Below are 27062 nucleotides of genomic sequence, written 5' to 3' on the forward strand. Positions count from 1 at the left end.
ATTGTCAACTACTGCTAAAAGATCAAGAGCATTGATCGTTTATAATCATAAGTACAAGTTCAAAGTTAATATCAATACACAATATGTAAAGATTTTGAAAGTTTTCGAATGTTTTGAAGATTATTCTAATATAAAAAGCTATTTATTTGTTCATAACTTGAAACAGCATAACAATTAATACAATCAACATATAAATAAATATAAAATAATTAAACACAGCTGTCAAAGAGATCCACAAGTCTTCGTATTTCTTTCCTGGGTTGGAGGTTACACAAGGTTAAGAAAAATATCAACTGAAGATTTTTACATGAATTTTGTGCATTATTTTAAAAGGATACAATCTTGTAGCATGAATTTGCACTAGTTTCATTGCTTGTGTGACTTCTTCGGCTTTTGCCATCATAGTATACATACTCTACAAAAATATTAAACATTATCACAATTGAAATAAATGTTTTCTTCAAAACTAACCTTAATATTAGCATCCATTGCATCTGACATTTTGGAAACAGCATTTTTATAAACATCTACATTATCAGCAGTTATTGAAGAAATCTAGAAATGAAATAAACATTAAATGTTTAAATAATCATTGATAATTACTTACAGAATGTAATATTCCACATAAATTCTCAGTTAGATTGTCAATAGAAGTAGCAATTCTTTGTGCTTCACACTCCAGATCATTCAGCAGCCTGTTATCAATCTGTCCAATTTGTGGCACCAGTAATTGTCTGTATAAAGTGCTAGGTGTGCAACTCCTTGATGAACTGCCTGGAATAGGTGGAGTATCACACTTTTTAGCTTGTGGACTAGACAACTTAATCTTATATTCTAAATCTTCAGCCACAAAATGTGTCATATTGCCTTCAATGTGCACAGACCCTTCCAGAGTCAATGGTCCCAAAGGTCTCTTATCACATTGCAAAGTAACTGGCCTCCTGGCATTGTCCTGCAGTGAATTGGAATCCACTGATGAGAGTGTTGGCAGGTCAATGTCAGGACTCTGGCCAGACTTGAAGGAGATTTCACTGTAGGATGCTGTCATCTGGGCTGAGATTTCATCATCATTGTCTACTTCTTGATCAATATCGTAGTGATGTTGTGGAATTGGTGGCTGTGGGCTTGTTTTCCGAGGCCGCTGGGGATTAAAAATGAAATAGATGTAGTTTAATGAATGCTGGTGGTTGTGGATGAATAGTTACGGCTGGTAGCGGGGGCGGTAAGCTTGGCGGCGGCTCTTTTGGAGGCCCAGGAGGTGACGGTAATGAACTGTCTGAATCCATTGTATTTAAAACTATTATAAAAGTTTTAATGCATTAGTTAAATCGTCGATATCGTCATTATTGCTGTAATATGAGTTTGTAAAACGTATTCGAAAACACTGATCATTATGACAATCACACAATCGCACAGTAAACAAAAATCGAAACCACGAATTGCCGCAGAAGTTCAATAGAGGGGATTCTGCAGGATTTTACTATAGGCAATCCACAACGCGCTGCACAAATTTTGAACTTTATCGCCTTTTTATCGCTCAAAATGATTAGATATATTAATAGAATTATGTTATTTATTAAAATGAATATATTTTATATGTTTTTATAATGTATTTAATTATTTTAATTAATATTTTGACGGTTTATAGTTGAAATGTTGGCAACGTTGCTTGAAATTGCTTTGGTTTGTCAGTCGATAGAGTTCTTTTTGATATTCAAGTGTAAAACGGACAAATTCACTAGATCTACATCTAAATTCATATTATTTAAAGCTAGAAAACGCTGGAAATTCATAAAAGTGCCTACATTCTTTGTGATTATCGCAGGTAAGCGTTAAAAATCAAATTTCAAGCACGCAGCGCGATCTGTAGATGTATATGATCAAAATAACCGTTCTTCATTTTCGATTTTCGTAGCAGCGAGCAGAACTTCCGTTAGTGTACCGGCGGTGTCGGTTCGTTCCCGTGCATGTACACAGCTCTCTGCACTGACACAACCGTATTGTGTTGAGCGCCGTCGGCCGTCACATTCGCCGCCAGAGTAGTGTGAATCAAACATCAAACCGAGTGCAGAAACCGCATGTTTCGTGTGCAAGTATAGATCTGGTTGGAAATTGAACAGGGTATTGTCTGCACCTTCTGCACACTGCCAGCGCTAGCGGCCGCCGAAGAAGAGGCTGAAGGAGTCGTAGCAGTAGCGACCCGTCTTGGTCCTCTCTCGCTGCCCACGTTTTCTGCATGCACAACGCGCCGACTGGGCGCTGAACACCCTGAGCCATGGCGAGTCCATTAACGGTCGGATGTAGCATCAACATCAAACGCACCGATGGTGAGTACAACAGTACAAGTACACGCTGCTGAGTAATCGCTCCTCGCTGCCTTGGAGGTGCGGTGCAAGCCGGGCGATGCCTTCATGTGTCTTCTCGAAATCGTGAGAACAAAAAACCTAAACCGTGGCCCGGCCCGGCATTGTGTCGTTCAAATTCACATCGAGGCAATTCATTAAATCAAGTTTAGTCTAATTCAACCACAAGTCAACAAACATCAGCTTAATAATTCACCCATAAACAGCAGTTATTTTTAGTGCTTTGGTCTATTACATTGATTTTTTAACGTTCATACGTTATCAACCCTCATGTGCATTCGACTGCATCGATAAATTCAAAATATGCGCACGTAACACGTGGTGATAAGCAGAAAACCAGTACAAATTCAAATCTCGAAGAATTCTACAAGTTTTTACGCAGTTCACGCAATGTGAGCAAGAAATTCTTGCCGTGCGTTGGCGACATGACCTCAGACTATAAATTAAATAATAAATACACAACGAAAACAAGGAACTAATTCATTAAATCATCAATAATTCAATATCCCACGACCAGTGAGTGCGATTACAGCAAATTGATTGAGTTTAACATATGAAAAACGAATGTTATTTCTGCAGATTGATCCATTTATAGAATTTTGTCGCATTGCACGCGAAAGAATCGCAATGAACTTGTTTAAAACAATTAGGCGCGCGTTGGTTCGATTAATTCTCGCCATGAGTGGAAATCCAATTGCACCAAGGTCTCCTCGCCCCGGCTAAACGTACGCGCACACACCGTTCGAATGATTCAACATTCAACCAACATGTGTTGTTTGTCATTATGGATTACAGCGAGCCTGAACTCGCAAAAGTTGTGTGCGCGCTGCAATGCGTTGCGTGCGAGAGGTTTCATGTTCTTAATCGATTCGATTTGGCGGAAAGGGATTAAATTTTATTCTCAAAACTAAACAAAAGAGTTTCGCAGAAAGTTTCACTGCAAAAAATAATCAATACGCATGTAAAATGCAGAAATTGTGTCGCAAAACATGAAGAAAAATTGAATTTTAACGGTTTTTTAATGAAATTATTTTTTGTTTTGTTGTTATTTTGTTCAATTGAAAGTTTTACTGTAAAAAATACTCAATACGCGTGAAAATTGCGTAAATTGTGCCAGAGAACATCCAAAAATGATATCATACTCACTGGTTAAATATATTTGTCATAATGTCATCGTTTTCGTACGTGTTTTACACGAATGTGAAACTTATGCGTGGGTGCCTCATCTAAAACGGATGACCTAACGAAAAGTAGTAGATATTCATGTTTTCAAACATTTTAAGTTGTAGCCGTTGTTAATTTGAGACAAATTTACTACGAGTTGCTAAAAATTAACTTTTTATCTCCCAATAGTCGCTTCTAATCAGTTTTTTTGAGACTTTTTTGAATGTGTGTAGGCAAAAACGATGACGCAAGCTGATTTGAATTATGCTTTGCCATATATGGGCCCTTCGTGAGCGTGGCGAGCGAGCAAAATCTCGTCTATGGCTCTGTCAGTGGAAGGCTGGCCACCGGCTGGCAATGGCGGTGCAGAAAACGCGAAACTTTTTTACATATGTAGAGAAACACGAGGTCGTGCTGCTGCCTCACCTTAAATAGGGTGTTAATTTGTGTCAAATCAAGCGGAGTATTGATGACTTTTGCGTTTATTACAACACTCGTGTTATTATTTGCTTGAATTGTGGAATCAATCGTGTGTATGATATCATACATCATGCAAAATATTTAATTAAAGAGTAGATGAAGTACAAATAACAAATATTGATTGTATTGTACTTGTTTATGAACTTGTTTTATATTTTTCTATATTGATTTTTGTTTCGTGGTTCAAAAATTGGTTTTGAGATAAAATAAATCATAAATTCACACATCATAGAGATTGTTCCACCCACCATTTGCTTCTACTTACGAAAAGTGTTTATATGTTGAATTGTTACACTGATCATTAGTTACCAACGGACGCGCTTCGGATTTTAATCGATTTTTCATTCTTACTGCTCAATATGTTAACTACAATGTTAATAGCGCTGTTATTCTGTTACTTATTGTTGAAGTATGTGCGAAAAACGCGTAGAAATGCTCAGAAAATTTTAACTGAATCAAAAATTGAGAATAATATGATAATTCCTGAGACGCCGTACGAATTGTCAACCTCTATCTCTGAGATTTCGCTCGCGCAGCTAGCAAAACGTCCACGCAAGCGTTGGAAAAAATTGGTGCACGTCAAGCCGTCGCTGAGTATGCTCAGGCGATTTTTGATTGAGGGTGTCAACTGAGTGAGACGTTTTTTTGTGCTTACAGGGCGTATACACTCGGCGATCGTCGCCGGCATCGACTTGGCGCAAGGCACCGCAGTTGTGGAGTGGTTCGAGCAGAACGAGACGAAGGGCAAGGAGATCAACCTCGCCGCCATCGAGTCCCTCAATCCGGAGCTGATGCGACCAGAAGCCTCCTCTGTCGCCGAACCGGCGCGGCCGGAAGCCACCATCATCGAATCGGCGCGGCCGGAAGCCGCCGCCGCGGAATCGGCGTTCAATCACACCTCGTCGAAGCTACAACGAGTAAGTAATATCCAATCAATCGATGTGTGTAGTGTGGTTTTTTTAGGTCAGGAGTGTTAACAACCTTTTCCCTGGAAAAGGAGTGTAAAGGGATGAAGAATGTTTTACCTTCTCTATTGTTGTTTAACTGCTGAATAGGTACCAGGCAGTTCAAGCACACAGTATTAATCATTTTCACTTTATGTTGAAATTAAACCCCGTTTTCTTTATGTTCTTGCGAAAAGTTTCGCGTTTAGTCTTCGCCATGTTGTGCTGCCTGCAGTTACTTTGCTTATCTTTCGCGTGCTGTTGTTTCTGTTGCTGCAGTTTCCCACATACGAATCGCAACTAAAACTTGCCGGCAATGTTCTCCTTCAGCTACAACTTTCAATCACACTTCCGATGTGTAAGCATGTTACGCTAATTTACTTCCATATTTTGCATTATTACCACCTTCCACCCTTATTACATGACGCACAAGGTAATTCAGGCTAGTGCAAACACACATTCCAGAATATTTGCTTTCTTTCATCATTCAGAAAATGATTATTCATATTGTGAGCATTTGTTTCTTTTATCGAGTGAAATCAACAGAGGTGGACTTTTCCGGACTTAAGAAATGTATCCAACTAATGTATTTTTTCGTATTGTTCCTAACACCGACACTGTAAATAAATTGTCCTTAATGTTTGTACCTAATGACCATTGTGGTCAGCGTTCGACAAGAACTTCAGAATTTCAGTTCAGTTGGAGCTGTACAACGATAATAAAACGTTGCGCACTCTTGCTTTAGTTTTAAACTAAAAGTGTAATTTTGTTAATGCTGCAAAAGGAGTCGTCGGGTTCGTCGGAGGAGGAAAGCGCTCACATGGCCCACATGGGTCGCTACAGACAGGACGAAAGCGACGAGGATTTTAACAGCAATCAGGTTTCGCCTGACAGTACTACTCTTTCGGTATCCTTAGCCTCTTTTTTGATTCGATTTTCAGTTTGTTTTATTTTTGGTTTGTACGTTTTTCGTTAGTTTCTGTGGTTGTCTCTTGATTTACCTAGCGCAATCAATATGTTTTATTCACGTTGGTTGTTTTTTTCAGAATCCGTCGCAACAATCGATAACATCCACGAATAACAGACCAACCAATGGTAAGTCATCTTTTTGTTGCTTAGATCATTTTTGTTTTCGTTTGTCGCAGTCATTTATTGTCAAAAATCATCGGGAAAAATTATCGTTTTGAACGTCATCATACATTTTCGCTTTACTCTGCTCTTTCATCAATTCATAAAATGGGTACAGAAATCTTAGCGAAATTGTATTCCACACATACGTACGCACATCGACACACATAGCACTATCGATTGAAATATTTATCATGTCATGAGTTGTGAGCAAGTTGGTAATGTGTTTCCTTTGCGTGTTTCTTTGCAGGCTCGATTCGAACGACGCGCGCGATGGCGCGTGCCACAATAGGAAACCCCGAGATAATACCGCCGCCGAAAGAGAATGTGGCGTCTCGATTAAATATCATCTCTTCGAATCCGCGCCGCAGTAATGTCGTCAAGGAGGTGGAGAAACTGAAGAAGAATCGCGAAGAGCGACGGCAGCGGCAAGCGGAAGAGAAGGCCGAAAAAGAGGCGTTTATGCAGATGGCACCCGGTAATCCGCACTGGGAGCTGCTCAATATGATCATGGACTATCGCCGCGGCTTGGATATCAATCCGTTGTGCGAAGCGGACGCCGTTGAGGATCATCTCATTACTGTCTGTGTGCGCAAACGGCCTGTGAATAAAAAAGAGGCTTCGAAGAAAGAGGTTGACGTTATTACTATACCGTCGAAGAATCAACTGATCGTGCACGAACCAAAGAATAAGGTAGATTTGACGAAGTACTTGGAAAATCAAATCTTTCGCTTTGACTACGCCTTTGACGAGACTTGTAATAACGAAATTGTTTATAGGTAAACTTTTAAACTTATCAAAAACATCAAAACTATTACTAACTAAATATTATTTTAAGGTATACTGCACAGCCGTTGATAAAAACAATCTTCGACGGTGGCTTTGCAACGTGTTTTGCGTATGGTCAAACTGGCTCGGGCAAAACACACACGATGGGTGGCGAGTTCATCGGTAAGACTCAGGACTGCAACAGAGGCATCTACGCCCTGGCAGCCGCCGACGTGTTCAAGTTTGCTAAGTCGGCGAAATACCGCCAGTTGAATGCGATTATTTCGGCGAGTTTCTTTGAAATCTACTCGGGAAAGGTGTTTGATCTCCTCAACAACAAAGCTAAACTGCGAGTACTCGAAGATGGCAGGCAACAAGTGCAAGTTGTGGGCTTGACTGAAAAAGTGGTGGTTTCCACCGAGGAAGTGCTCAAGCTGATTCAGCGCGGCAATCAGGCACGCACATCTGGTCAAACGTCGGCGAACACCAACTCGTCGCGGTCGCATGCGGTGTTTCAGATTATTGTGCGCCTGAATAATAGTCCGCAGAAGATTCACGGCAAGTTTTCGCTTATTGATCTGGCTGGTAACGAACGAGGCGCTGATACGTCATCTGCAGACAGACAAACTAGTAAGTTTTGGAATTAAAAACTGCGTTAGAGTTTGTTTTAATGAATGAAATTTTATAGGAATGGAAGGTGCAGAAATCAACAAGTCGTTGCTTGCCTTGAAGGAGTGTATTCGAGCGTTGGGTCGTAAAGGTGCGCATTTGCCCTTCCGGGTCAGTAAATTAACGCAAGTTTTGCGCGATTCCTTCGTTGGGCCTAATTCGCGTACATGCATGATTGCGATGGTTTCACCGAGTGTTGCATCTTGCGAACACACACTCAATACTCTTCGATACGCTGACAGAGTAAAAGAGCTGGGCGCTGGTGATTTGATTGCCAATCAGGGCGATGACGGCTTTGACAAACAAGAAGATGGTGATTTGTTACAACTACATTCACTTAGTGTAAGTTTATTTTGTTTATTAAGCTTAAATCAACAAAATATTAAAATATTAACTTTAGGAAAACGACATGACGCCTGAGATGCTTAATTTCCACCAAGTTGTCTCCGATTTGCAAATGGCTGAAGACGCTATGTTGGATAACCATAAACAGACCTACGAGACGATGTATACGAACACGCAGAAGATGCAGGTTCTTCTCCGAGCAGCCGATGATGTTACTTATGACCAAGAAGGTTCAAAATTCATATTTTGTGTATTTCTATAGATTAAAAATATTGATTTGTGTTTCAGAATATTGTCAAGCGTGGGAGAGCGTCATTGAAAGCTCGATGGCGACTTTAGACCAGGCTCGTGAGATTGTCGCCGATTACAAGGCAAAGATGGCGAACGAGGAACAAGTTAGCCGCAAGACAAAACGAAAGTAAACCACACCGCACCTCCCCTAACGCGCACCCATTTACGTTTTTAACATCGTGCTAGGGATCGCTGTAAAATAACTTGCCAATCTGCACTTTAAGTGATTGACAAGTTATTTTACAGTGATTGCGACTTGATGAGGGCGCGCGCGCGCGCTCGCCAAGCGATTGTCTGGCAGTGAGAGTTTTATTTTTTACTACAATTCTGCACTGCAAGTGGACAATACATATACGAATCTATTTACAGATATAATCATGAAATAACACTATTTTGATGAAAACAACCAACTCTTTTGCTCAAGTTGTTGATTTTCGAATGCGTAACGCAAGTGTGAACTCTCTCTACCCCCCGGTTTCTCGTTATTTAATGTGTTTACTTATTATTATTCTATTCTATGCTATTACTTACCAAAAATAAATTCCTGCCGAACTGTGGTGGACGATCGGGAATACCAACTAACTATGTATTTTATATTTAAAAAAACGTTTAGATCTGATAAGCGCAGATAAAAATTAGGGCTGTGCTGGTTAACACACGTACGAGACGAGCCATTAACTTACGAATTAGCATTACCATTTTAACTGTATTTAATTTAGAAGGAGGACAATGTATCATCTTAGTTTAAATTATTTCGAACGTCTCATAATTTATATCTCATTTTTAAAAATTTTAACCTTAATTGATTGAACTGATATTTTCTATTGTGTATTTTAGCTGCAAGCGCAATGTGTGTGCGTGTGTGGAAATTTGTTTATTACTGCAAGTAGTTGAAACGAAATTTCGCTGATGTTATCTATCTCTTAAAACTCTTGACTTGCGTTTTTCTGCGCCGGAAAAACTCTAATCAAAAACAATTGTTCGCTGCGACGAATTATCTAGTTAACGATTTGTTCAACGCACCACGCTTTTTATAAACTGTTACATTTTGTTATGTGTAAAGTATTTGGGAGGTTGATTGAAGACTCAGAATGCCAGTGTGGAGTATTTTTGTATTATACTATTCAGACGCGTTGCTTTAACTGTTAATAAATCGCAGGCTGACATCAAACACGCGCCTTGGAGTCTGTTACGACCATTACGACAAGTTTGGGTGAATCATTATTGTATTTTTTTAATATAGCTTGTTCATTAATTGCAATAAACTGCATCACATTGAATTTGAATTTTTGAATCGACATTTTGTCAATTCTGCGTCCTTGAGGCGATTTTTTGAAGTTAATGTACGTTTCTATATTTAAGTTTATTAGTATTTAAAATGTCCACTAGATGGCGCTATACGTATTGATTTTGCATTAAAAATGTGGTTTGACAACTCTTTCGGCACACTAGGGTACGCTAGTGATACAGTTGGTATTAAATGTGTTCACCTGTAAGTTTAAACCGCGTATGTTGCCATTTGTGAGTCATATCGTTAAAAATTCATAGATTAATTAAACTTTATAATTATATTTCTGCAATGGGCCTGTGCAAAGTACAAATTTCCACCTACGTTCCCACAACACCCGTTGTTAAAGAAAAAACAACAAGGTAAATATTTATAAAAAATTTATTTATTAAACATTATACGTGATTTTGGATTTACAATTTTATTTTTGAGTTGACATGTTTCGCCCAGAGGGCATCTTCATAAACTCTTATACAACATGGATTACGTATTCACCAAAGAAAGTAATAAGGTAAATATTGTAATAGTAATTTATGAATATCATTAATATTTCTGTAATATTTGTTAATTAAGCATTCAACTAAGAATGTTTAATATTAGCATAATAGAATCAAGTGTTTCATTTCGTTTTGTTTTGTGTGACTTGCAAAGAAGATAAGCGCCCGATGTAAACATAAACAAAACACAAACAGAAAGTACCGAAAACAGGTTGTGGTCGATGCAATAAGACTCGAAATGAAATCTATGTTCGAGAATTAAATATTTGCGCTGCGCGTGTATGCGCGCTGAACTCGTGTATCATTTTATCTGCGACGGTATTAACGGTAGAAGTTTGCGTACGGCGAGTAAAAACTCTTTGACGCAGTTTAACTTTAACCCCGTGCACATAATGACAAATTTATTGCCTAAACTGTGTCGTAAAACGTGTAGACTACTGGAGTATGCACGAGTACTTCGCCAGCGTCTTATTGCTGTGCGCCCGTCTGGGCGTCTATTGTCGCTCAAATATTTATTTTAATGCGCAATTTCAAATTCCACATAAAAAGCATCTTTTTTCGGGCTGTGGCGTATTTTTCGGCAGCGGCTTTGAAAGTAAAGTCAATTTTTCACACCAAATATTTGCGTTTGTGGATATATACTGAATGGAAATCAATTTCTATGCGAGGGAGCAGCGAAATTAATAATGTGAGAGATTTGAAATGCAAAAATATGTATGAAATAAAATGAAAAGTGTGATATTGCGGTGAAATACGGCTATCAGCTTGTTTTTCGATTTGTGCGCGACCATTTTTATGTACGATAACAACAAATTAGTCCAGCGCGTGTTGAATATCCCGCACATCAAATGACTGATTGATTTTATGTACAAACATTTATTTTAACTACATTTTAAAAGCTAAAATATTGAAAAAACAACAAAATATTTTATTCTACGGTGTTTAAAAATAGGAAAATTTTTTAAACTAGGTTATGTCTGTTTCCTTGCACGGAAATTCGATGATTATTTCATTTAGTTATTCACTCGTCGCGTAATAAATAACGCATAACGTGATTCGCATTATCTGCGGCCGCACATGTAGAACAACACATCAGCACGAAGCACAACATTATCGCATAACAATGTAACTGACACGAATGTCTGTGCATTGTTGCCGCCGCACGCGAAAATATCTAGTGGAAGTGAAATATTACCGGGGAAAACACGCCGAACTCGTGTGCGATGGCGCGCTTTCCTCTCCTTTGAATTTTTCCTTGTATTCTTTAGAATATATTCAGCGCGTTTTTTTCCCGTATTTTTACAGGTTTTATTTTAGCCTTTGTACGATCGGTGTTGATCGTCGTCGAGCTAATTTAATATCGGCGGCAATTTTACTGAAATTACAAAGGAAAAATCAGGCGGACGGTTTAAAACAATTTTTTTCTCTCGTGCGCGTGTGATGTAAACGTCGTGTTAGGCTGGATAAAACAAATGCCTCGGCGTCGAACCCAACCCGTCAATAACAATGTTTTCGAAGAGTTTTTATCCCCCTGGCAGTATCAAAAAGCCATAAATTTGCTCCACTTTTTGTTTTTTTTTTTGTGTTGCGCAAAGATTCGGGCGACATCAACGTCTAAATTTCAATAATACCAATTTGTATGTTTTGAAAACAATTTTTTTATATCAGACTACTAATATTCGCATATATTATTTATCTCGCACAGAAATTTCATAATTTATGCAATCGGTGTGTTGGGTCGTTTAAATATTAATTTCGTTTTAATCATATTTTCTGTTAGCAACACCGTACGTGCCATCATCAGCGCGTTTATTTTCCTCTGCCTTACCGGTGATCCAGTTCGGTGCGCAGTTGTTAGACACGTGAATTAATTACACGATTTTAATTAATAAATTAATGTTTTCCCTTCATCTGAAATTTCATACATGATGAAAACAAAACGGTGGTAATCAACCAGCGTTGAAATCTTAATTTATCTAGATTTTAATTAAACATGCACTTATTCGTGTGGATTGTGATAGTTTCAAGAACAAATCCAAAGTTATTAGAAACGCATTAACCTTAATGAATGCGCACACACCGTGGTGCATTAGCATTAGCGCACATTTTGCCAATTAGAAGGTGTATTGTTCGCTAAAAGCCGAAATTCCAGCAAGGATAAAACAAGTTTTAATTACTGTATCTCATAAAGTCTATTAGTTAGTTCAGCGCGTTATGATTGCGGCCGCTTGGAATTTGTTGATTTGTTGCGTTGGGGATAATATCTAGAATTCGAGTATTACACGAAAATGTTATCCTCGAGATGTTGTTGTGTGTATGTGTGTGTGTAGGTGGAAAACCATTAAATAAATGTGTCACCTGAGGCTGAAAGGAAAACATTTCGCGTTTACCTTCCTGTAGCGCGCCGGCGCTTCGTCCTAAATCAATTTGTTTAAAAATATACGCCGGGATACGAATGTGCTCACGCGCAGGGATGCTGGGTACGTTTATTACAGTCGTGCACTCGTAGTCAGACGTTTTCTTCTTGTTAGCACAAGGGATATGATATTTATACAGGATATTTAGATTTGCAAACAAATCGTTCAATTTTACACATTGTACGCATGATGTTTTTCCAAACCGTTTGTAATTTAAACGTATTTTCGCCGAAAAAAGTGTATTTTTTGATAAATGCGGGAAATAAAAGATTATCAAGACTCTGTATTAACTTGGCTTGGCTTTTAGACTAGTTCCAATTAATAACGCTTAAGTTTAAGGCCTTTAAGCCTTCAAATGCACCGCAGGCTCGAAAGTGATCTCGAAACGAATGCGAGCGAGCTGCACAATGTCGAAAGAAGATAATGGCTTTTTCACACGCTGCGCAATGACAAATTTTAATTTATGAATGCATAAAATTTCTTATTGCCGGCCGCGGCGATTAAAACTAGCGCTTAAATAAATTACAAATTAAATATTTCCGTGCTACAACTACCATCATAAATCTACACTTAGTTTAACCGCTCGTTTAGGTTTTTTTAATCATTAAAATATTTACGTTTACCTAACCTCAATTCGACGCTGCGCGTAGTGTAGTAGGTACTTAATTCGTTGTAAAAGTTTTGTGACACTTTGGCGCACGGTGGAAAATATTTCCAATATCAAGTTTGTTTACTTGATGCTGCTTCGCATGCCAATCGGCACTTTATTAAAACGCCGCCATTAGCATACAACCGGCTTCGATAAATTCCACCGGCGCACGTCTGCCGCCGACTGATTATTAATAGTTTTTACCCGCATATAGGTGGTGAGGGGGCGGTGGTGGCGGTGGTTGTGGCTTCGGCCGCAAAGTTAAACTAAAGTGCATATTGACTAAGTTTCCGAACGCTGCTCGGCGATACGGTTTATTAAAGTGCCGCCGCCGTCGCCGCCTCCGATGCCGGCGGCCTCGCACTAAAAACGAATCGAACTTTAACGCACGTTCGGAGAGGAAAAAATGCAGACGGTGAAAACAAGCCGAAACGAAGCCAATCGAAACCGAAGAAATCGGTTTGCGAAACGGTGCGGGGGCGGTTGTATCGTGGTGGAGAACTAGTCGTAGACGCAGAAGCCGTATAGTCATGTAGTGAGTTGCAAATTTACAATGCAACCTATTACGCGCGCCTTTTGTACCGATTTTTTGCGTGTTTCTTTCGCCGCCCCCGAATTGCTTTTATGGTTACTCGAGGGTCAACTCTAATATCCATTCAGGATTATAACTTTTTTTTTCGCTCAGCGCTGGTAAAAGAAAAATAATACTAAACTTTTATTAATATGGTATTAAAGTAGCCAGTAGCGCCATCTATCGACGAATAGTTTCGAATAAAGTGAAAAGTTTTAACGACCGCAGCATAAAACGCTTAGTTCCTTTCTTACGACTTGAATGGTGAAATTAAAATCGTCGCCGAGTTTAATTATAACATTAGTTGCGCAATAAACGTTAGAATTGGTGCAAAAGTGCAATCGTTTAGCTCGGCGCACACTTAAAATTGAATCGACAATACGTGCAGCCAATTAAACCTGTGTGCGCCGCATTTCTGCTTTACGACGCGCCTCGTGTACCACCGACGCACTCGTAAGACACTCCGTATTTTATCACATGCGATATAAGCTCACGGCGTAATAAAAGCGAAATGGCTTTCTAAACAAGGGAAGTTTGACCCCGAGAATCCTTACAACCACAGCGAGCAAATACCTACCGTAAATTTGATCCCTGATTTCAACTGACTGAAAAATGAGATTTGTTTTTTAATTAGTGGCGCGTATTAAAGTTTCTCCAACGGAAAAAAATTGTGTTGTTCGCAATGGTAATGCGAGAATAATAAAAATAAATGTGCGAAGCGTTGTAATAGTTGTGAAGTGGCGCCATCTGCGCCTAATTGCTGTCGAGATCGAAATTTCCCAGTGAAAATATTTTAATTAGACAGCGTGAACACAGCACGCGCGCGCTGGCGCTAATCCCACGAGAAAGAAACGCCGCGAAAATCTGAAGTCCATTAACGCAAATAGTCCCTGATGCGAAGCCATTATCTCGCTTTTATACGAAATGCTTAACACGCTATCAGCTGAAGAATACGGAAACCTCCACAGACAGCCGAAAGATAACAGCGCAATTCAATGTGTATTAATTCAAAGTGAAACATTTCATTAAAACTTAATGAGTAGCTCATATTTATCCCACATAGGCAACCCAATTTTCACCGGTGTGTATTTTTGAGCAACCTGTATGATTTCGCCTCCCGGTAATCGAAAAAGAACTCGCATTGAAATATTAAAGCGTATGTGTTAAAATTTGCTCACATTTATGAACTCATTTCGGCGAAATTGGGGACCGAGGGTGATACGGCCCGATTTTCGGCTCGTTTTGGCTTTGCGCCCCAAATTCTATCTTCTTACTTTTCTCATGCATATTTCTATATGCATGGCTGAGCTAATGGCGGACGGGCGGGCGCATTCATCTGTTGTTCCTATGGGAAAACCGACCCGGCGTCCAGCAACCCGCAGCTCATTTGAAAGAATTACATTACAAACAAAATTTCTGCGCCTTGTTAGTCCATTACCATAATGGTCTGGTCGTCGAGTCCGCGACGACCTTAAGCCACCACCCCCGTATAGTAAATGAGGGTGATTCTGTTTGGAATAGTGTGCGCTGGCCACAGTCTCGGGGCCGAAACTATAAAAGTCGCCCTAAAAATAATAAATAGGCATTAAATAAAGTTCGCATGTGAATTAGACATTACGCGGATTGAGTTAAGGGCGGCAGCGCGTTAAAACACCTCGGACGAGTGTAATAACGCCGATATCGATATCGTGCATGCTTTTGCGGGGTAGGGGCAGAAGGTGGGCCGCATGGATATATGAATTGGGTAAAATAAATCGCTAAATATCATAAATTTACATAATCCCGGACGTATATTACATATAAATGCTATGTTTTTCCAAATTGCGCTTGTTTATTGGCTATTTATTTATATGAACAAGCTTTTCGTTTAATTGCCTCACCAATAATTTACATAGGTTAATAATTTACAAGGAGTTACGATTATTTTCATTGCAGATTTAAATTGAATTGCCGATTTTTTTTGCTGGGGTTTTAATTTCAATTTCGTTTTATCTCGAAGAATGCCAATTTTATTTTTATCCCTGATGTCTATATCACATTCAGGTGTTTCAGCCCCGTCTGCCCTTGATAAAATATTGAGACAGACCTGAAATAAAGCCTCTGCCGAACAATACGTTCGCTTTTTTCGACTCTCGTCAATTTATCTACTCCCCATATTTGCGTGTTTTAATAATCGCCCGGCCAGACGTAGGTTTTTTTGTGTTCGCGAACTTTAGGCTCGCCTTTGTGCGCGCCAACAATAGAGAAGAAAGAATATCGCAAGTAAAATGATAACACACAACAAGAAACGAACGGGCACGGCATTCCGTGCGCGCACAGGGATGAAAAAACAAAGCCTCGGCTCGTTTTTGACGTTGGATCTCGTATTGCACGATGGACGGCCATTATATATATGACGTGCTTATGACAAGCGCTCCGATTTCCATTTTTCCACTATAGTAATTAAAAACAACAACAAGGACGAGCGAAAGACGGTGTGTCACGGATGGATCTTTTGTGTGCGATTATGTTTTGTGCCGGCGTATATAAAATAGAGAAGTTCAAAGCTCTCTCGGCCGGGAATTCATCCGGACGGCCAGGCGATATTTGATGAAATATTTATGACATATGTGTACTAGAAGGATGGCAGGATATGAAAGAAACAAATCGTCGCAGGAGGCGTGCGCGACGCGAGTCAAAGGGTAAGAGAGGCGTAAAATAAGACAGTAAACCGCGGGAAAGATTACGACGCAATAAGAAGTAAACGTGGGGCCAAACGGTGGAAAATTTATAGCCACGAGAAAAGTGCATCTGGGTCGAGTTTACATATTCATCGGCCGCCGCCAACAACCCACGGACTTGTCATTGTCCTCGTACATAATCACTGAATCATTAAGTGAGGTTATGAAATATTCACCCGAGAGCCAGGTGCCATCGCGAAACATTATAGTTTCCTGTAATATTGTACAGTTTTTTTTGCAACGCCATCTATCAATCAATCGTGAATATTTGAATAGCGTTCAGTTTCACTTCAATTCGACTGCATGCGAAATGTTTTAAGTCGGCGGGGTTCTCCGTAAGTGCTCCCCAATGGAAAAGCGAGCTTCGAAAGCTCACGACGCGTTCACGACCCGAACATTGAAGACTTGCACTTTGTTTCCCCCCGCGCGCGCACTTCTCGCGCTCCCTCTCTGCACAGGCGCTGCGTACGAGCACTCCATCATAACGGAGTTTTAATTGACTTTCAGTGTAGATTACTTACTTCCAACTCTTCGCCATTAAATACATCATGGAAATTCACACTCGAACAACTGCAAGCGACGCGAGGCGCAATACTGAGCGAATACCGAGCGAACGCAAAGACATTTTCGACTCGTAATTGCATCGGCACGTACCTAAAGCATAATGGCCATTTTAATACGCAATGAAACATCATTTGAATATGCGTAGCGCCGTTAAGATAAGATAAACAAGTATTTATTGCTTATTAATATTTTTAATGGCGTACACCACTCGGTGTAGACGCAGCGAGCAAAAATGTGGGAACGCATTTTATTCCGATACCAGCATTACATTTTAAACATAACGTATAACTGGTTGTCTAGTCAGTTGTGTTCCATTTTTAGGTTATGTATTGATTGGTCGGGGCGCGTAAATTCAGCAGACAGCAAGTGCATACTGCAAATAGAATTCTGCAAAGTGCGAATGGTGTGAAGTAGAGCCAGCCCGGGCACAATGACCACTGTAATAGCTGCGCGGTGCAGCACGGCTCGACTCGAGTTTATTATTTAATGCCGCGGCGAGTATCTATCCGAAACATTCACCGTACAATGTAAATTAATTGAGCGAACACCTATTGTTTGCGTTTGAATTATTCATCTCGGGCGGCGGGCGCTTCGTCACGTCAGGACCTCATCACTTCTCATAACTCAGCATAACCTAACCCAATATTGAACACAACTATAACATAACCTAGATTTAGGGCTTTTCGGGTGACATGGAAAGATGTGAGTTGAGTTGTTACGTCTCAAACCGGTATATCAAAGTCATATTTGGATTTGCTATTATCCTCGTCCCCGCAATATTCGGACAATGTGACATTAAGAGTTGTATTAACAATTTGTGAAAATGCTCCAGCGCACGCTACTAGCTGGAAATTACAAATGTGCGTTTCTTCCGTGTTGCGAATACTTAGCCATAATCGCCCGCCATGTTGAACACACGAGGTCGTGTGTTGTAACGTGTAAAACCTGTAAACGCTTCCAGATTTCGTGACGGCGAGCAACGGCTTCAATCAATGGCGGTTGAAATAATAAAAAAGGGCTTAATGCACTCGGGGCATTAGTTTAGAGTAGGAAATGTTCAGGAAAGCGTAATCTTCAGGGAATCTTGATGGCGTCTAAATATAACCTATGCAGAACTTTTCTAGGGGACTTTTTTTTTCTTTGATTTTGCACAACGCGAATACAATACTATACTTTATCCACGATATTTTATGTAATAAGTTTCGTGTCGGTTGTAAATTTTATCCGTTAAGAGTAATACTGTGTCGGGAATTAATTATAATTCGTCGCGCCTTATACGCGGCAAGCATGCACACGCCGAACATGTAGAAATGCGGCGCGTCGTGCATCATGACGAACATAATGATGGAATTAAAAGCGCGCGCACAACATGCGGCACGATTATGTCAGCGATCTGCATGTGCGCGCGTTTTCTTTCTATCGCTCGCGAACGCTGTAAATAAAATCGATGGCGATGCGAAATTACTCGTCGAGTCTTCACGCGCAGAGGAGTTTTCCACCTGGTGAGCGAAAGAGCGCGACCGAGTTTACATAAAGGCGTGCATAATCTCGCCGCGCAGGCCGCCACGCACGCGGATAATAGGCTTTAATTATCCCGACGCGATAAATAATTTATGTAACGTGCGACGTGCGGCGCTATTGTTTTCTATTAATAAAGTTCCCCGCCTGGTGCGCTGAAGATAGCGCCGCGTGCACCGCAACCCAAACTACATGTTGCATACGAAAGTGTGCAAGGTACCAGCTTATAACCTAAAATGTTAAATGGTGAACATTTATTATGTTTAGCGATTAATTGTGTATGCTTACCTCTTACCTCCAGCCGGGTCAGTGTAGGTAATAATGCCTGAATAAATAAATAAACAATGACCGTTTGTTGAGGCCAGCGTTGATTGATTACATTAGAACATTAGGTTAGAACAGATTACGCGCGAGTGACGTTGAAGGGAAAATGCAGCACTTTATTTAAAAACAGCCAAAAATCACCGTCTGAATGCGACGAAGTGTCATTAGTGTGTGGGTGGAGGAAAAGCGAAGCGCAGAGCACTGATGCGAAGCGTCGACGCTGATATCTGTGAAACGACGAGACGAGATTCGCGCAAGAAACTCGCAGGAAGAAGCGATAATCACTCGGCAGAAAACATCCCGCAGATTAGAATTGGCGTCGCTTTTAGATATTTCGCGTTCCTCCGCACAGATATTAAAAAAGAAGCATTTTCGGCTGCGTGTGGTGAAATCTGCGCTTTTCAATGCGCGCCTGGAAACAGAATATTGGTTCCGGTTCGGCAATCTTTCTGAATGAAAAATTGCTTCGTTTTTTTCCCCGAGCTGCACTCGCGCTGTGTGTGTGTGTGTGTTTTTTTTCTCTCAACCACCCCTTCAAGAAAAAGTGGAGAGTGTGGAGACACAGAATCGGCATTTCGTCTCGGGGCTCGGTTTCGTTCTGTTTGGTTTGGTTCCGGGTTGGTTTCGTTTACTTTGCTGCGATGCCACGTTTGCTTTTCCACACTTTTCCATCGTTTTATGCCACCACAGGAGGCAGTATACTCCCTCGCATGAATACAATTTATATAAGCGCAGCAGCGAAAAACTATTTGTGTAATTGCTTTCTGAAACGGAAGATTAATGAAGTGCACTTTCGAGAAGAGCAGGTCACGTCAAACCGTGTTTTATTTCGAAAAAGAAAACTTTAAAAATTGTTATTTTATCGAAAAATTGTTTTCTTCGGGAATTTTTCGAAGGAAAAAAATTGCCAGAATGCATTCCTTTCATATACACACAAATTGTATAAAGATTGTCCAATGGCCCCGGCTGTATGGGCTCACTTTTTGAAATTAAAGGGCTGCCAGTGAATAAATCACGGCCGGGGACAGCAAAATGGATACGAATCACACCTACCTCCGCATATTATTACGGACGAGACCGCCACGAGTGCACGAGCGAAGAATGGAGCGCACAACCACAGCCCGAACACCGAAAAGCTGTTGAACCAAAACGACGCAACGCCAAACGCGGATATCGCGTCCGCCGACACGCACTTTCCGTTCGCCGAAATCCCTCCGAATCCACATCAACCTACCGAGATCCGTAACCTGACGCGGGAAACCCTCAAAATCCTATTCTTCACGTTGCTTCCAATCAAATTATCCAACTTTTTTCTACTTTAACTTGAAAATTTTTTCCAAAAACTTTTTCGAAATTTTCTGGTACAGAGGGTATTGTTGGATGTTGGCGCATACATATTTTGATTTGGGGCCCTGTGGCCGAAACACACACCACACGCACACATCAATATTAATGCCGACTTAAATCAAACTCACAGATGCGTCCGCCGTCTATAATTAAGCGCGCACGGCACTTACTTACCTAAGTATACTTTACTCTCACAGGAAAACTCGCGCTGGACAAAGTTGCCAAAGTTGGAGGGCAAAGTTCGTAATCGCCACCGTTGGATATTTATACGCGGTTTAATTATTGCGCAATCCGTGAAAAATCGTCAACAATTTACGACGCCACAACGGCTACTTATTTATACACGCAATTTTAATTTTATCGCTGCATCTGACGTTTATCAAATTGTCGAAATTAATTTCGCGATCGATCGTACATCAACAGAGCGCGAATCTTTCGCAAGATTTTATCGCGGTTGCGAATTTACGACAATCGTGATATTAATAAAATGAATTTTAACAACTGAGTTCATGTAGGGCATCAGAGGAGAATTTTTTTGCTTGCAAAAATTTAAATAAATTAAATATGAAATTTTACACCGGATATTCTAAGAATATTTCGATTAAAATGAATGTGGTATAGAACGCGGCCATTTCTTTTTCTTTTTTTACTAAAGAGTATCTTACGCAATTCGTATTACATCGCCGCGCGTCAGTCATGCCCGCGTCCTGTTTCTATTATGTTTAATTCTTCACAAGCTGTCATAAAATTTTATTGTGCATCACATGCACAATCAACTCGGCTTTAATTCGCGAAATACCAAGCAGAACATTTTTATTTTTATTCCTATCTAAAAGTTTTCCTTGAAAACTGACACGACGTTTAGTCACTGCCGCTGTCGCAGGTGATGTTTGTGCTAATTAAATGCGAAACGGTAAACGAAGTCTAATGGCGACGGTGCAAAGTGTTCGCGTCAAAGACCACGACTTGACCTGAAATTGCCAACAATTACGGAATAACGCGCGCATTGTGTGCGCTGCGCTGCACTGCGAGCTCGAAGACGAACGACGAATCTAAGACACGTCGATGTGCAACACTCAGAAGAACAACAGCAAGCTAACCGGGATCGTTTATACTATAAGGTCAACGCAATTATAAAACGGACAATAAATCTGTTCGAAACTTTCGAGTTTTAGATGAAAACTTTATCCATTTTTTATTATTTCAATCTCCTCGTAGCTGCAACGGCAGTGTTGGGAAATTATATTCTGTATTACGTATTGAAATCTCGGGAGCACGCACAGGTAAACTTGTTGTTCGGCTGGTTTTCAATTGAAAATATCCAAGACTACCGTAATCGGCATGAAAGACGCACGTACACCTTTGCAAACCGCGCATAAATCGCTACTTTGTTAGCGCGCATATTTGTGCCTTCGCATTCAATGCGAACCCGGAGCGCCCGCTTTAATAATTAAATTCTATAACTGACAATTAATTATGGCCGTAAATACACTCGACGCGAATGGAATAATGCACTCATTCATAGCACACGAAGAGAGAAGGTTCATTGTTCAACATTTCCGATTGAAATATGTTGGTGTAACGACAAAACCAGATGCAGGAGAGAAAAAAAAAACAATTTATTATTGCGTGTTCAACAGCTATTATAACTGCTGTAGGCAGCCAAATATACACATATAGTGAATAATTTGTACGCATCGCATTATTTTAGCCAAAAACAAGTTGTGCCCGAGTTGATCTCGTTCGACTGGCAATTAATTTGAATTCACTTTGTGCGATGCTTCCACTAAGTAAATATAACGCACGTTTATTTATGAGCGGAAGCGTTTTACATCTGGTCAAGCCTACCCAGGCGGTGTTGTGTGTGTTGCATACGTTGCGCATGTTGCATTTTGTTTGAAACGATGAAAATTTGTTTGGCACTGGTCGAAATGTGTTTGCAATTCAAATTCCAATCGCAATAAATTGCGCCCGCAAACAACAACAACAATTCGCGGTGGAGGTGAGCGCATTTGCGATTGTTGATGCACAATTATTGGTTTGTTATCAACCGGACACAATGATGCGGAGAAATATCTCCGGCCATCGGAGCTAGAAAGCGAATAATTGGGTTAATTAATTTACGCTGTGATGTTTTACGATGCCATCTGTCCTGCGCATAATTATAATCTATATAATTATCAACATGATCAAAATTATAATTAGTTATTGCGAAAAATCAATACAGGCCATGCGAATACGCGCCGATGCGAAATGTGTCCCAGATGAAAATAACTTTCGTTGATTAAGGGATGAAGGATGAAGGGTGTACAAGGTTTGAGTTCGGTTAACCAATCGACAAGCTTTTAATCATCTAAAGTAGAATCTAGTTCAGATATAATAGCTGAAAATATAAAAAAATCAAAGTCTAATCAAAAGAATATAAAGTTTTTTTTCTTCTTCTCGACGTGAAGAGTTTGAAATATAATACGAACAAATACTGGCGTCTTGCGCTCGTCGCGCTCCTCCATTACCATTATTAATCAATCAATTTCCAATACAAACAAAAGCAGGCAATAAAACGAGCCGCGTCTGACGAACCAGACGATCCCTGGAATTTTCAAACCGCTTTCTTTCTCCACGCGTACATTTTTTCCCGTCTGGGAGACGCGCATCTCTCGTCTTCGACGTGTAATGAAATTATGGCGAGCGCCGACCGGTATACCGCAATAAATATAATTGCAATAAATAAATGGCTTCGAAAATAAGAGCGCGCAAGACAAACAGTGCCCAGAGAGGCCAGAGACGTCAAGAGAAAATTGTCTTGTCCACAAGCGGCCGAATCGTTCGCTCCTGTCGCGAGATTTGTTAAGGAAGTAAAACGGCATCGACGACATGTGAGTTATTTACGGCCCGCTCGAGCGTTATATAAAATCAGAAACAAATGCATTGCGAATAACTGTTTTGCGCTGCTTCCCGACGGGACTATTTTCTATGCTAATCGCGTGAATGCACTTTACATAAAAATTTTGCGTAACAATGGGCGTGGTTATAAAAATACTAAGAATGATGATTGGTTAAGTCAAATGGGCGGAGCTCCCGTCAACTAAAAGTTTGTTAATTCACATTAGACATGTACTAATTGAGTTAAATTCTATTTATATTTCAAACACGCCTTGATAAAAGCAGATTTGTGCGGCCGGACGTCGTGCACGGTGGATTATGAATTAATCCATCAATTTGTCGAAAATCTTTCGCAATCGACGCGCACGCAATCATCATCACATCACGGCGCGCGTTAGAAATAAATGATGATGTACGTTGTATAATCATAATCATAACTATTATACAAGTAGCCCATCATACTAAAACACGACATTACGACCACGGCATGAAAAGACAAATTGACGCATGAAAACCACTCAAATGGCAACAGCGCGCGCGCGAGCTTACACAAAAGAAGGCTTTAATTAAAGAAAATGGAAATTATCATACACGCCACAAGCGCTTAATTTAAAAGCAAAGTGCATGAAAAACGTCACAAACGTATCATAACATTCGCGCAATTTGCGAAATAACAGACGCAGCATGCCATTTGAACATGCAGCTTATAATTACGCAAAAACTGCGCCTTACAATATTTATATAAAATATAAATTAATATAATTAATATGTATGAATGCGGGACGTGTATGTTCGGAATGTAATCAGTCGCAATCGATATGCCAATAATGCAGGGATGCGGAATATTAATAGCATTACAGGCATATTACACATTGGTGTAGATTAGTTAGCATTCGGTATATTTTTGATGCGCATGCGCAGATGTTAAGTGGAATGGGAGGAGCTCCCGGTTGATAAAACGCATTAAAATGCAGGAAAAACGCTAAATTTTAAAATATTACAGCGCGTTATGCATCCGTTACGCATACAACTCTATCTATATTTTTATATTCGTTGAACAGCGCAAATGTTTTCGCAACTTGTAAATGTAGAGGTAGATTGTTGACTTTATAGCGTATGTTTGTTCAAGCAACGTTGAAGTTAAGGTACGCTAACAATTCGCATTTTTCCCGCAAAAAAATATTCATTCGCTAAATGCATGAATATAAATTCTGCATTTAAAAATAAATCAATTTGAATTGAATTGAATAATTTGATTGCGAGTGCGTGGAATGCAAAGAAAGCACCACGTTTGTAATTACGTTTTACTAGACGTGGTCGTTTATGCACGTTTTTTGTTGCTGTTGGGGGATTTTTTACTGGTATCATTTTGCCATCGTCCGTAAAGAGATCCTTACATGGTAGACTCGGTACTGGAGTATGTAGTGTGTGACGTGCATGATGCACACACGTAAATTTATATATTTTCCAGTCTCATCACGCAATAATGTCATTACGCGTCCTGCGCGCACGTAGAGGACGCGCGCGTCGCATCTTTCTGCTCGAAATTCACGTGCATCCTTACCAGGCAATGCAAACACAGCGTTCGACGTCGTTTAGGAAAGTTTGAAACGGAAAGCATTTGCCTGCTAGAGCCCGCCTGCTGTTTATGCCAGGAGTCACTCGGTATAATCAGCATAATTGCCGAATTTGCATACACATACAGTAGTAGACTCAAGCGCTGCTGCACCACCGGAATGGATATATCGAAGACGCATCCGCAGCATGCGAAAAAATCGACTAACAAACGACATGCCATGTCGCAATGCGACGACAAACGAGCCAAACAAAAACAAAACTGCAGAGATTTGAATCCACATTCAGCACTTTCAACAACTACAATTCCAATTTTGGAAACTCGCAACAACTTTCAACCACTACTACAACTTTAGCATATTGTTTGTTTTGTTGCGCTGCGAGTTAGATGATCGGATTTGTGCTGTGTTTAGTTATGTTTGGGCGAAACGTTGAACAAAATGAAAGAGCTTGTAAGTGATTGCGCGAGATTGGTTCACAATCGGGTTCAAATGGTGCGGAATGCGTTGCCAAGTCGGCCGTAAAGCGAAAAATGAGTTCGGCGGCGCGCGATGCTGATTTCCCAAGTCGATGGCTCTCGCGTCTTGTGGAAAGATGATGCTTGAAGCCGGCCAAGACAATGGTCGCGAAGGAGACGTGCGACGTGCCCGGCGTCTACCGTCTAATAATGATAGCCGCTCAGAGAAACTCAAAAAAAGTTTTACACAAAAATTTTACTTTAAACTAACGATTAACATACGAGAATTGCGTATTGATGAATTTCATCGGTAGAACAATCAAGTAAATGTAATTATCTGTAAAATAAATAGGTATCGGTCATAATTATAGATTTTATAGCTAATCTTAAATTGGTGTCAAATTTTGCAGCTTCATAACGTCCGAGTGAGGTTTATTTTTATTCGATTTTAATTTGGTATATCTTATTTAAAAAATAATTAACTTCTCTGGTAAATATAATAATTATCATTAAAATAATTTATGTTTCAAACTCAATTGCATTATTATGACGAAACGTGGGTTCTCAACTAAGAAATAACATTAATTGTCATTAATAGGGGAAGGTAGCCTAATTTGGACCAGCGCCTAAGTTGGACCACCACGATATCCGCGGACTGTTGAAGTTTGTGCAAAAATAGACTGGCCCCTCGTTTTACTCGTATTTATAAACAATTAATGCAACTATTTGGGTTAAAACTTGCCGCGTGCTTTCGTCGTGGCAACAACTTCGTGTATCATTGATTATCAAATCTATTATAACGACGTAAGTGCAAGAGCTGTCAAGCCGTTTAAACGTTAGTTTTACTGATTATTATATTATCATCAGAAAGCTTCTTTATTTATCTATAATTTATAGTATTAATTTTGAGAGGTTATGTTATATTAAGATTGTCGTTGATCATTAAATATAAATTCTTCAAGTTGCCCAAGTTGGACCGAAGACAGGCACCGGGGTTTTAACAGGGAAAATGTATATCATTTTTTCGACCTCCTAGAAAAGCTTGTGGACGAGCACAAATCTTCGAAATGATCCACTGTATGAAATGCCGCACTTTGGTTTATACAAAATGTGCTTGTGTTAGTGCTAAAACTAAAATTTACTATTGTGTCAATTGCCGTTAAAAAACCATGGTCCAATTTAGGAAACCGCGCGGTCCAATTTAGGCAACCGGTTTCTTAATTTGGACCAAAAACACAATTTTTTTAAATTGAAATTTGAGGGGTATAAATATAATTTTTACTTAAACCAAAAATATCATTTTGTTGGTAAGCCTTGTGAGTTACTTTTCCGCTACTTAATTTTTATTGACAGTTTATATGTGGCTCTATAAATCAAAAAATATAAAAATGGTCCAAATATGGCTACTCTCCCCTATATCTTAATTTTAAAAAACTTTATTAGTTGTATGTGTAATTGTCTTTCAGATTTATTTGTTTTTCATCTTTCTATCATAATAATTTTAGCTTTTATCGCCCGTTTCGTGTATTCCTATAATTTTACAGTCATGCCTTTGTACGAATAGCGAATTTTTATCGTCGAATAATGTCACTATTCTTCATTTAATTTTATGCATGCACATATCATTTTAATGCTCATTAAATTCTCTATTACACGACGACGCTTTGCATTATGTGCGCACCCACAAAGTTGTCACAAAAAGGCTTCAAAGTGAAAATTTCCCTTCATAAACCTATCCCGGAATGAAACAAACTCATGAGTTTGATTCCAATTAAGGGATTATGGTCGTAATTGTTTCGCTATCTTTAGACACTTGTTGTTCGTGTGCGGTCGGTTCGCCGGAGGTCAGAGCTCGCGCGTTTTATCAGTCGCCCGACTAAAGGGGCGTGATGAATTACGCGAGCAACTTTGATAATTTCGTGTCGCATGGAGTCGCGCGCGGAATGCAATTTCGTGGCTTTATTAAAGCGGGCGTTGGTCTAGCGTGGAGTTTATAGAGTTCGCCTGCAACGCAAGATGCAATGCCACACAAGACTAAACTGAAATCAAGAGTATACTTACGTAAATTCGCCTCTACAGGGACGAAAACGTGCGAACCGT

The 27062-nt window shown here is 39.9% G+C and overlaps 3 protein-coding genes across 6 annotated transcripts in view; 2 read left to right on the plus strand and 1 right to left on the minus strand.

The window, feature by feature from the left end:
• Positions 1–120: 120 nt before the first annotated feature.
• On the minus strand, positions 121–1460 carry BORCS6 (BLOC-1 related complex subunit 6). 2 transcript variants are annotated; one of them, XM_065309141.1, is made up of 5 exons: positions 1206–1459; positions 608–1141; positions 472–555; positions 339–415; positions 121–255 (listed from the first exon to the last, which is right to left on the minus strand). In XM_065309141.1, the coding sequence occupies exons 1-5, from the start codon at positions 1284–1286 to the stop codon at positions 210–212; spliced, it is 822 nt and encodes a 273-aa protein (XP_065165213.1). In that variant the 5' UTR covers positions 1287–1459; the 3' UTR covers positions 121–209. The 2 variants fall into 2 exon arrangements, with proteins under 2 accessions (XP_065165213.1, XP_065165212.1); XM_065309140.1 differs by lacking the exon at positions 121–255 and having other exon boundaries at positions 262–415; positions 1206–1460.
• Positions 1461–1690: 230 nt separating this feature from the next.
• On the plus strand, positions 1691–9432 carry Klp10A (kinesin-like protein 10A). 3 transcript variants are annotated; one of them, XM_065310357.1, is made up of 10 exons: positions 1691–1825; positions 1916–2327; positions 4665–4924; positions 5736–5858; positions 5998–6046; positions 6330–6858; positions 6918–7477; positions 7536–7858; positions 7917–8091; positions 8150–9432. In XM_065310357.1, the coding sequence occupies exons 2-10, from the start codon at positions 2276–2278 to the stop codon at positions 8281–8283; spliced, it is 2205 nt and encodes a 734-aa protein (XP_065166429.1). In that variant the 5' UTR covers positions 1691–1825; positions 1916–2275; the 3' UTR covers positions 8284–9432. The 3 variants fall into 3 exon arrangements, with proteins under 3 accessions (XP_065166429.1, XP_065166427.1, XP_065166428.1); XM_065310355.1 differs by lacking the exons at positions 1691–1825; positions 1916–2327 and adding an exon at positions 4425–4601; XM_065310356.1 differs by lacking the exons at positions 1691–1825; positions 1916–2327; positions 5736–5858 and adding an exon at positions 4462–4601.
• A 295-nt stretch (positions 9433–9727) lies between these two features.
• LOC135797814 (latrophilin Cirl) overlaps positions 9728–27062 on the plus strand; it is a 108352-nt gene continuing 91017 nt past the window's right edge. Inside the window, exon 1 of the mRNA XM_065310344.1 lies at positions 9728–9802. The gene's annotated coding sequence lies outside the window, so the exon portion shown is untranslated. The remainder of the gene's footprint in view (positions 9803–27062) is intronic.

Source organism: Atheta coriaria, unplaced genomic scaffold, assembly GCF_025399875.1.
Source record: "Atheta coriaria isolate IRGN ID8LTWV9N9 unplaced genomic scaffold, Caltech_Dcor_3.1 hic_scaffold_8_pilon, whole genome shotgun sequence".
NCBI classification, from domain to species: Eukaryota; Metazoa; Arthropoda; class Insecta; order Coleoptera; family Staphylinidae; genus Dalotia; species Dalotia coriaria.

Coding starts and splice junctions, on each gene's coding strand:
- BORCS6 (XM_065309140.1), bottom strand. CDS start 1,286: ATGGATTCAGACAGTTCATTACCGTCACCTCCTGGGCCTCCAAAAGAG. Junction 556..607: donor TATGTGGAATATTACATTCT/GTAAGTAATTAT, acceptor TTTCATTTCTAG/ATTTCTTCAATAACTGCTGA. Junction 416..471: donor CAATGGATGCTAATATTAAG/GTTAGTTTTGAA, acceptor ATATTTTTGTAG/AGTATGTATACTATGATGGC.
- Klp10A (XM_065310355.1), top strand. CDS start 4,481: ATGATAATTCCTGAGACGCCGTACGAATTGTCAACCTCTATCTCTGAG. Junction 5,859..5,997: donor CTGACAGTACTACTCTTTCG/GTATCCTTAGCC, acceptor TGTTTTTTTCAG/AATCCGTCGCAACAATCGAT. Junction 6,859..6,917: donor AATAACGAAATTGTTTATAG/GTAAACTTTTAA, acceptor TATTATTTTAAG/GTATACTGCACAGCCGTTGA.